The sequence below is a fragment of the Aristolochia californica genome, unplaced genomic scaffold, assembly GCF_029961685.1.
Source record: "Aristolochia californica isolate CCGP_79_NKW_82.1479 unplaced genomic scaffold, dmAriCali1.0.hap1 SCAF_1, whole genome shotgun sequence".
Classification (NCBI taxonomy): Eukaryota; Viridiplantae; Streptophyta; class Magnoliopsida; order Piperales; family Aristolochiaceae; genus Aristolochia; species Aristolochia californica.
In genome coordinates, this window is record NW_027181770.1 from 56,311,492 (window position 1) to 56,322,934 (window position 11,443).

The window sequence follows — 11,443 nt, forward strand, 5'->3', positions numbered from 1 at the left end:
ACCTACGGTGTAAAGGGCTCTCATTGCGAATTGGATCCGAATTCGATTACCGAAGTCAGTTAGGTCAGAAATAAGACGTGGTTTGAACTTGTACCCCGGACCGCTGCTCGCTGCATCGCATCACCGTTATCACACACCGCATACCGGGCTTTGTCCTTTTTTTCCCCCTTTCCCCACTTTCCCCACTTTCCTCCTCATCTCCAGACCCTAAGGTTCCGAGATCTATCGATCGTCCACAAAGTTTGGGATCCTTTCTCTTGGTGCTGTACGAAAATGAATATTTTCAGATTAGCGGGGGACATGACGCATCTTCTCAGCGTCCTTGTCCTGCTCCTTAAGATCCACACCATCAAATCATGCGCAGGTATTTTTTTCTTCCTTCATGTTCTATAATTTGGCGGATCTCGTTATTACTTCGCGAATTTAATTACGTCATTGTTGTCTTTGTGCTTATTGCGGTTGTTTCTAATTTAAGGTGGAAAATATTGTAGTTTTTCAATGCTGTATTTGGCATTTCTAAGTTACACAAAACTATTTCACTCTTTGCATTGAAAATCTGATGTTTTGACGGTTTCTCCAGCTAATCCTCTGTATATGGTTTAATTTAATATGTTTTCCACGTCCCTCGACGAGAACTTCTAAAGGGATGGCTATCTATTAGACATTACAGTTGCAGTATTTGCACCTTTGCGTAGATCTGTTCGTTTTGAGTAACGACATCTTTCGATAATCAATTAGACTAGTTCTGCTTGAGGCTTAAAGGCTGTGCTTTGCTGTTTGCAGTTTCTAATTATCTTCTGATAGTAAATTAATGATTGATAGTTACTTGTTTATCTCTTTGGTTTTGTGAACATTGTTTTGAATAGAATGTTGTTACCTGTATACCATGGACCTCTAATCATCTAATCCTACTACCTGCGACTGGGGCAAATAATCAAGTGGTGCAGACAATTTGGTGAAGTTAGAAATGCAACTACTGAGTCTGATATGTTGTGTGCTAGTTTTAGGGCTCCACATGAGTGACTGTAGTTGTCATGGTCTGTGATTTTATTAAAATAAAGATGAAAAGCTACTGATCACGGAGCTCGGTGGTCGACTACTCCTGATGTAGGTAAATGAAAGTCAACTTATGGATGTGGTTGATTGGACGTTATTTTGCACATGGAAATTGCTCTCACCATTCAAGAAAAGCCTCTTCTGGCAGCAATTTCTCTTATCTCTCTGCTGCCTTGAACTTCTGGGGCTTTTCAGCAGATTTAACTAGGAAAATTTCTACACGTGATGTCAATATTCATCTTTTCCATTACAAGTGAGTTGGTAACAGATGACACACTCTCCTTTCAGTTATGGATTTCCGAGGAGCCTGGCAGCTTATAGTTCATGAGACTAGCGCTCCTTAATCCTCACCACGAATCATTCGCCCAGTGCTCTTTAAGCCTCTAATATGAAATAACAATTGTGAACCCTCTGATGTAAATCTCTAGTCCTAGTACTTTTGCAATGCTTCACTTGTTTTGTTGACCTTTCTCTTGCTTCATACCATTTGCCTATTTAAGTGAGAGCAACAGTAGACAGTTAGAAGTAGCATTGGGTGTTGGGTAGCACCGAATGGAACAAATGCGTTGCAAGGGGACGAAGTTGTCAGAATGAAGCTTGGCATGGGAGCCTTTTATTATGTAGAAATTAGTCACATAGACAAGTAGTTAAAGGAAAACTGAGTGTTTAAGCTTTGAACCAAACAGACTGCTGTAGATGTGCACATTGAAGAGAACTTAGTGACATGGAGTCATCTGTTAGATCACAAGTCAATTCCATGGTAGTCAGTTGCAGTGTATGGTTAATTCCTTTGTCAAGGGTCAGCTGTCTTTGGTGAATTGGAATCCCACTTTGTAGAAAAGTTGTATAAAGAAACTGTAAGTAGTCAGGGTGGGCCAGTGTGAAGAAACTGGACATATATATATTTTTGGAATAGGAAATGACAAGATGAAATCTGTTTGGTTCAACTCCTGACTTGCATGACATGCATGCATATTTACATACTTTCTTGGAAATGGTGGTAAATCATCTTGGGGGTCCTACATTTTTAGTGTTTATCTGACAATAATATGAGATTCATCTTCCTCAATTAAGGAATACATCGTAATGGAATCTTAATAGCAACCGGTCTTCAGATCTTATGATGGCACCATTATCACTAAATATTTTAAGCTTGAGGATAAAATTTGATTCACTCTTTTTTGCAATGTTTTAAATCTTGATCTGGTCATTGATCCAATCGAGCCACTGAAATTGGTTCAACTGGTATATATAAAAATATGTATGTCGATGTGTATACATATATGTGTGTATGTGTGTGTGTGTGTGTGTGTGTGTGTGTGTGTGTGTGTGTGGCAATATAAGTGCTCAAGAATATAATATTTTAAATGTAATATCATTTAAAAAGGGTGTATAATATTTTAAAAGTAATATCATTTAAAAAAAAAAATATTTTAAAAGTAATAGAATAAATTTATATCAGCCACTAAACTGTATTTTTATGTGTTCAAGAATTTTATATATCATATTGTCACAACATGTCATTTAGCAGACACTCAGGTTAAAATGGGTATTTCGCTCCAATACCTTGTTGTGGAGGAAGGCCTGCCTAGCTAGGTTTGTTTGTGCTTTACTCTATTTTGTAATAGCTTATACACCACATTTCAATAAAAAAAAAAAATTGTCACAACATGCAAGTGCAAGAGGATTTATAGCAATCATGTTTCTTAGTAGGACGGTAGGTGACATGGAGTGGTTGCTTTCTCACATTGAACCTAGTAGGTCACTGCTTCAAGTCCCCTTGTTTACATTTTTACCGTTCTCAACTGAGGAACTGGACCCAGCTGGGTCAGGTTGAGTCTCCTGGCTAACTCAAAGGCCAAGCTATTGACCTGGTCTGATCCTTGGGTTCTTGTCAAAGCAGTTCAATCCACCAGTCTGGAATGGGATTTAGGTCATTACGTTTTTTACTACTTAAGCAGGTGAGTTGATTATCTAACAAGCCACTGGATAGAAATAGTGATGAGGATATTGTTGGTAACCAGTGTTTTTCTTATGTGACCAAGGGGTAAGTGCTTTTATTGTATGTCATTCTCATTGTGATTTTTCAATTTCAAAATTTCATTTTAGGGGTGGGCATGGGTTGTGTTAATTGGGAAACTGAACCCAATTTAGGAGGGGGTAGGGTTGACCATTCGCCCTGTGGGGTGGGGACATTGGGATGTTGTGTGAAAAAAAATACTCCGCACAGATTTGGGGCTTGGAATGGGTTTCACCCTTCATGACTGATGAAAACCCGACCTGTTGTGGTTATAAAGTTTCCCTTTATTATTTTAAAAAATCATTTTTTTCTTAAAAAATAGAGATTCTTCACTTGAACATAGGTATTCGATCAAAAATTTTAATTGTTGTATGGAAATGTTGCATGCGGTGCTTAATTGTATGATTACATTTTTCATTATTTTATATCTGATATGTTTATATGTTTTTATTTTAATTTTTAAAATTCACAGTCTATAAAAAAATATTTATTTTAGTTTTTTTATAAATTAAATAAGATTATCTAAAAATTGAATGGGCCATGGGCCAACGTGTGTTTGGGTTGAGGATGCAAGGATGAGACGGGGATGGGTTGAAGAGTAGGAGAACAGAGTGGGGACGGGGTTGGATTTCCAATCCCGTCATGGGTGTTTGTAGGACGGGTCTCAGAACAGGTTTGTGGGGGCGGGGGTGTTCAAAAACCTCACCATGCCTACCCCTATAACTTTTTAGTTTATTGATAAAAAATGTTTTTATAGACCAAAACACAAATATGTTTTTAATATGGTTGAGCACTTTGTTGAAAAGTAAAGATGGATTAAAACTGTGGACAGGCTTTATGTATCTCTAATTGGTACTCTCCGTTCGTGGAGACTGAATATTGCAGATGAAAACCATAAAGTGCAACTATAGGAGAATACAATCAAATAAGAATGATTCCACATTTAAGCACTTAAAAGCCTCTCATATCCATAATGAAGAGCTCGGGAGTAAAGAATGGGGATTCTGTCAGCTTCTCTGAGTTCTGCATGTAAGGTCTTTGTCGCTTATATTTTGTTACCGAAAAATTTACTTCCAGTTCCTATGTTGGTCTGCTTCTGGATTTGTTTACTCCTTTCTTTTTGTCCTCTTTTGTCATTTTTTGAGTGTTTCTTGTTAGTCTTTAAACTAATCCCAGGCTAACTTAGATTTCAACTCCTAAACTAACTCTGGTATCGCTTAAATTCTAAAAATAGATTCCCAAACTACCTTAGATGCTAACTCTCTTCTAATTTCAGACATCAATTTAAATCCATATTTTAATACTATTTTACCCTTCTGCTTAGATCCAAATGATCCTTCACCCCTTCACCCTTTTTACTAATTTAACCTTTCATTATTTGGATACTAACTGATTATTGACCAGCTTTGTAATTTTTGAGAGGTTATCAATAGCTGACTTCTGTTCATCACTCACAATGTGATGTCTCTGCTCATGCACGCAAGCCAACTCAATTGCCTCCAACAAGATCTATGGTTGAAATACTTGAATATCAGCTCCCAACTGTCTTCATTTCACTAATGGAACTCTCCATGTGCATCCTTTCTAGCCAGGCCTCTGTCGGTTGGCTAGGCATTCAAATTCTTCTCGATAGATGTATGTTGTCTCCATCTGCCTCAGTTTGGATTAGGTCGGGTCAAAATCCTCATTTTCTATATTTTGAAAAGAAATCGTCAAAAAAATTTTATATGGGTCCAAAGCCAACACCACTCAAAAAGGTGTCCTAATACATCCTAGGCTATGTCTTAAGTGTCGCTTATACCATGGGATTGCTTCTCCTTCTAAGTGGAATATATTGGGCAGAACTTTTTGATTTTTGCAGTCTTCCAAAACTCAAAAAATTGCTCTGCTTTGTATACCTGGTTTTGGGATCATTTTCTAATATCTCCCTTTTTTCCCACAAAAACAGTAGTGTGAGGCTTCCTAGCTACTTTATTCTTAATAATTTAATACTAGCCTTTACACTTAAAACCCAACTAATCTTGCAAATGAAACATAAACAGAAATTAAGCATAACTTTGGTAGTAATTATCTGAACTATTAACTACTAGTAGCTCACAAAACAATTCTCTGTTCATCCCCTGCTAAGAGGAACTCCAACTAAATGACTCTGTCACCTTCAATAGAAATGATGATCAAATTTGGGACTCCCTTGAGTATCAACTCCAGCATGGTTTTCATTATGTAACATATAGCAATAGAAATTAGACTCTTCCAGTTTTCAGTCTTTTTTTTTTTCAAAATAGAGAATGGTTGTTGAAGCAGTTGTGATGCTTGTTTAGTCACTTACAGCAACTTAATTAGAGGTTAGTCACAGTCATAGATTGGCCCAACTAGCTCTTGATATTTGAGTTGACCTCAATGCTGGGAATGTTTACAGCACATAAACGGTGCTTGTCTGCCTGCTCATTCCTGCAAAACAGGATTTGCAATGCAAGAATTTGTCCCTTTAACTTCTATAGATTCATTAGCATTTTGTTAGCTCAGTGATTTCATGAGTAAGAAGTTTTTTTTTTTTGAAATGATTCTGAGTTATATTATAAGCTCGGAAGAGCAAGATTACAAGGAGGGCAAACCGTCCCAAACAATGAGAGATTGTTGGGAGGTTCCAAATTCAGCTAACCTATCAGCCAAGGAGTTAGTTGATCTAGGAATGTGATTTCATTTACAATAAATTGTGGATTTTTTTTTTTGCTTTTAAAAAAAGGCTATATAAAATACACTGATGACCAAATATCAAGGATCATTTTGGATAGTTCCACCCAGTGTGTATAAATGACCCCTAGTCTGGTTTGTACATTCTTTAGGAAACTAACATATATTTATATATATATATATATATATATATTTTTTTTTTTTTTTCTTTTCTTCTAGTGACAACATTGAACAAGGCCTACAGTTGGTAGCTCTTGATTGAACAAAATTAACATTACCCTGGTTAATTTTAATTTTATGGTTACACTTCTTGTATTCAGTCTATGAATATGATTTGTTCATTATAAGCAGCTGGTAGTCATAATTTGGCTTCCAAACTGGCATTTAATTGTTTTTTATCATGTTTCGAAATTAAAATGTGAAATTATGAAACCTTTATATTTTTAACAGAAAAGTCTCAGCCTATTATTATTTTAAGTGAAGCTCAAGTTCCATCTTTAGCATACATTTGTAGAGTTTTTGTTTCTCTTTTTTTCTTTAAGTCTTTAAGCCAGTGTTTTTACATTAATTTTTGCTGTGTTCTTTATGTGCAGGCATTTCTCTGAAGACACAAGAACTCTATGCTCTTGTTTTTGCTAGTAGATACTTGGATATTTTTTCTGATTTTATCTCATTGTATAATACCATCATGAAGTTGATTTTCTTGGGGAGCTCATTTTCAATAGTATGGTACATGAGGCGCCATAAGATTGTCCGGAGATCCTATGATAAAGATCAAGACACCTTTCGTCACTTTTTCCTTGTATTACCGTGCTTAGTTTTGGCCCTACTAACTAATGATAAATTCACTTTTAAGGAGGTAAGCTAATTAGGCAATCTGCCTGATTTCATTCATTTTTCATATTGTTAATTAACATGATTGTTTAGTACGATTTTTATACTGTTTTGTGGCTAAAACAGGTGATGTGGACGTTTTCATTATATTTGGAAGCTGTTGCTATACTTCCTCAATTGGTTTTGCTGCAGAGGACTAAGAATGTTGACAACTTGACTGGGCAATATGTTTTTCTTCTCGGGTAAGTTGTCATTCCCTACACTTCTTGGCAGTGCTTAAGCATTTGTACATCTTACCATTTTTTTTGATAAAGATGTATTTATATTAACAAGAGAAAATTTACAAAGGAAGAGGGAGCAGGTCCCTAACAACAAGAGATTGTAGGGACGCTCCCTGTTTGGCAAGCATATCTGCTGCCGAATTTGCAGATCTCAGAATGTGAGACTAAATACAAGGGAGAAATGAGGTAATATCTAAAATCTCCCGAAAGATGTCCCAATGCCGCCATGGTGGAGGGGAAGCACATTCGCACCATCCAATGACCACCTTGGAGTCCCCTTAAATGTGAATGGGACCACTGCAATTGTCTCTGAAAACGCGGAGTCCATTAAGGAGGCTATAAAGCTCAATTGACGTTGAATCGGAGATGCCTAGCAGGCCGGCATAAGAGAAACACTGATTGCCAGATGGATCCGAAATAACTCCCCCAAAACCAACGATCCCCGAATTGCCGAGAGAAGAGCCATCAAAATTCAACTTTAGGTAACCAGCTTCTGGGGGAGTCTAGTTCTGCTTGACTTGAACCTTGGTCCCAAAGTGCATCTTTACCAGATTGCTCTAGCTATCACGGATACAGGTACCCTTGAAGGAGGAAAAGGACTTCTTAGTGAGAAGCCAGGTGGAGATTTGTCCCAACACCCTTTCCGCTACTCTTACCTTTGATTTACTTTTAGCATCGAAACGCCTTAGGTTACATTCATTCCAAAGCCCCCACGGTACGAAACTGGCACAAGCGGATATCATAACTTTGCTGAGACCAGGAAGGGGATAGCCAATGATCGATTTACTAAAAGAGATCAGATCAACTGATATACAGAATTGCAACCCTAACTTGCATAGGACAGAGGTGCACCCATTCCATGATAATGGGCACTGTAGCAGAATATGACTGGTGGATTCAGCATCAGCATTGCAAAAAGGACATAGGGGGTCGATAGATGGGTGACCCCTTCTTCTAAGCACATCTATCGTGAGAATCTTACTTTGGCAAGCACTCCACATGAAGAATTTTATCTTTGGAGGTTCATAGAGACGCCTTACAAAGTAGATATCATGCTCTCTTTGCGTCGAATCCCAACCATTAATGTATCTGTATGCAGATGAAACTGAGAATTTGCCGCTTTTGTCAGGCCACCAAATGAGCTTGTCTGCATCAGAAAGTCTCATTCTGACAGAATTCAAAGAATCCATTAAACGGCTTGCTTCCAAGGCCTTCGTATCGGAAAGACCCCTTTGGGGATGTAGGCTCAAACCACCTCCCTCAAAAGCATTGGCTACTGATATCTCCCTTTGTGTGGAAAGAGGGAATAGATTCTTGAAAGAGTTCCACAAAGGTTCTTGCCCTGTCCACCGATCATCCCAGAATTAAGAGATCTACCGCTTCCTACAAAGAATCTACTGGTTGAAGAAAATTTATGAAGAAGCGAGTAAAGTGATCTCCATATTGAGGATAACCCTCTCCGATTTCCACTGGACATCCACCATGAAGAATTCCAATCCAGCTTGACACAAACCATATCCTTCCAAAGGTTAGAAGAATTAGTGTTGAACTTCCATATCCATTTAAGGAGCAAAGCGTTGTTCATTTCCTTTGATTTCCAAATCCCCAACCCACCCAATCTCTTTGATAGACATACTTCATCCCATCTGACCAGGTGGTATTTAAATGAATCACTTGATCCCCTCCAGAGAAATCTTCTTTTCATTTTATCCATGACTTTACATACAGAAGAAGGGCAAGGCATAAAGGACAACGCATAATTTGGGATGCCCGCAATACAAGACTTAAGAAGGATTAGCCTTCCCGCTTTGCTGAGGAGACGTCCCTTCCAGGTTGCTAACCGGGACTCAATCTTTTCGACTACTGAGTTCCATAAACTTTGGGATATACGCCCATTGAAGAGGGGGATGCCAAGGCACGTTGCTGGGAGACTTGTAGTTGAACAACCAAATAAATTTGCCACCTCTGCAAGAAGCTCGAGGCCAACATTAAATCTTATGAGAGAGGTTTTCTCCCAATTAACTTTCTGCCCAGATGCTAATTCAAAAAGGCCCAATACTACTTTGATCCTTTTGGTACCATCAATATCCCTGATTTCAAATATAATAGTATCATCCACATATTGAAGTATAGGAATATTAAAAGCCTGCTGGGGACTAGTGGGAGGGAGCCATCAAAGATTAACCGCCGACTAAAACATAGCAGAGAGGAATTCTGCTACTATGTTGAATAAGAGCGGAGAGAAAGGGTCACCTTGTCTGATCCCCCTGGTTTCTTTGAAATACCCTCAGACCGAACCATTGAGGATGATGGAGTGGGATGCCAAGCCCACAACTTCTAATCCAAAATCGCCATTTTTCTCCAAAACCCATTTTTTCCATTGTCTCATCAAGCAAGATCCAGTTAACTCTGTCGAAAGCTTTTTCAAGATCAAGCTTAAGGGCGATTCTCAGGTCCTGGTTACACCGTCTTACCATTGGATGATAGTTTATGAATTTTAAGTGGCTTTTTATGTATCATTAAATATCCCCCCTCAAAAGTTAGTATATACACAGACATACGTCCATAGGGGTGTAAACGGTATAACGAAGGAATAAAATAATTTATGCCATATACCATTTCGCTTATCAAACAGTTATTCTATTCCATTTTGATTGATTAATGTATAAACATATTCTGTTTTGAATTATTTACCCAATTACTGTTCAGGGAACCGGGTAAACTGGTAAATTAACGAAGAAATAAATAAAAGAATCTTATCCATCATAACACGAGCAAAAAATTTTATGCTTAAAAAAACTGGAATCTGTCCATCCGTCTGCTGGAGACCCATCATCTTACCCAATTGCATAACATGAATTTTACCTAGAATCTAAACCCATATACTGATCCACAGCCATGGCCAATCAATCCTCAATCATTAACATTTCAAATTGATAAAATTTTGAGCTGCACAAAGCAGGTAAGAGCAGAAATACAAGAAGTATAAAACCAAAGTAGAGAAAAAAACCCAGAGAAAGGGGAGGGACGAGGGGTTACCCTCTCTAAAATGTCAGATATATGATGAAAATGGGATAAGGGTAAATGGAATAAATAGAAAATACGAGACTAGAGCATAGGCATTGGGGACGACGGGCGGGGTTTCTCCTTCACTCAATGCACTACCTGATGTAGGCAGTCACCGGAAAGGTTCATCATAAACAAGGATAGGTTGGGAGAAGAGAGATTTGAGGGATGCCGTCAAGAGGAGGGAGCTGAAGGCATGCCGCCAGGAAGAGAAACAGAGGGGGGGGGGGGGGGGGGGGGGGTGTGGAGATGAGGGTTTTGGCCCATTCAGGAAGGAGCAATGAGAGTGAGACTACCGAGGGAGGCAGTGAAATGTGGGTGCGATTGTCAAGGGAGGGAATGAAATTTGGGTGTGATTGTCAAGGGAGGGAATGGAATGAGGGTTTATGGCTTTGAAGTAAAATTACAAGCATGCCCTTGTTTTAAACAGTAATTGCTAATCAGCTAAGAAATATCTACCCGATTTTGTTCCCGTTATTAAATGGTAAATGGTAAATGGGTAAAATTATCTGGTTAGGTAATCAGATAATTTTTTTTATTCTGTTTGTTTCCATTGAACAAAAGATAGAACGAAAAATCAGTTAATTGGTTGAAATTGACACCTATAGAAGCTTGACAAAGGAACCTGACAACAGTAATACAGAAATCTCAAGTTGTACAGTGTTTAATGCCCTGAAGGCATCATTATCATCATCAACAGAGTCATATTTTTGACGTATTCACTGTCTTGTGCCTTGTGTCTTTGCCAAAATTTGAAACTGCACATTGATCTACTTGTCACTAATATTAACATATTGTGGTAGAATTTTTTATTTTTTTCGTTGTCTTTGTGATAATTCTTCGTAATTTTCAGTTCACTCCAAGCCTAGTAATGAAGGATTTTGGTGCAGATAATTTTTATTGTTTATCTAACAGATAGTTCAATATCTATGCAGAGCTTATCGGGCATTGTACATCCTGAATTGGATATACCGCTACTTTACTGAGCCATATTACGTGCACTGGATAAGTATGTCAAGTTCTGGAGTTTCCGTTACTACTACATTTTAATCTTTCCTTTTCTAGTTTACTTTTTTGTATGTGTTGGTTACATATCTTTGCAATTATATTGCAGCTTGGATTTCTGGTCTTGTCCAGACGCTACTGTATGCAGATTTCTTTTATTACTACTTCCATAGGTAAAATACTCTCTCCTTATTAGGGATGGCAAGTCTTTCTATTCTCTTTGTTTTGCATATTTATCTGCTCATCTTCTGTTCAATTTCTCTCAGCTGGAAGAACAATGTTAAACTTCAGTTACCTGCTTGATCTCCTCTGCGGCAGTTTGGGGACCGCCAAGGTGAGGTATCCCGTTAGTTATATAAACACAGGTGTTTTCCAGGTGTATTTAGATTTGTTTTTTCTTTCTCTTTCGACTCCTGTACTCTTTTAAAATGTTGTATGGGGGCTGTAAGAGATTTCACAGTGAAAAAGGTATTTCGTTGTTCAAGAA

The 11,443-nt window shown here is 38.0% G+C and overlaps 1 protein-coding gene across 1 annotated transcript; it reads left to right on the forward strand.

The window, feature by feature from the left end:
• LOC137962342 (ER lumen protein-retaining receptor) lies at positions 1-11,443 on the forward strand. Its single transcript, XM_068809156.1, has 6 exons — positions 1-364; positions 6,364-6,629; positions 6,731-6,846; positions 10,887-10,960; positions 11,066-11,129; positions 11,223-11,443. Exons 1-6 carry the CDS (start codon positions 274-276, stop codon positions 11,257-11,259), a joined length of 648 nt encoding a protein of 215 aa, XP_068665257.1. The 5' UTR covers positions 1-273; the 3' UTR covers positions 11,260-11,443.

What these genes read in the sequence shown, in the direction of transcription:
- LOC137962342 (XM_068809156.1), top strand. Translation starts at nt 274, where the DNA reads ATGAATATTTTCAGATTAGCGGGGGACATGACGCATCTTCTCAGCGTC. An exon ending in CACCATCAAATCATGCGCAG is followed by an intron (nt 365 to 6,363) that starts GTATTTTTTTCT and finishes CTTTATGTGCAG; the next exon opens with GCATTTCTCTGAAGACACAA. An exon ending in ATAAATTCACTTTTAAGGAG is followed by an intron (nt 6,630 to 6,730) that starts GTAAGCTAATTA and finishes TGGCTAAAACAG; the next exon opens with GTGATGTGGACGTTTTCATT.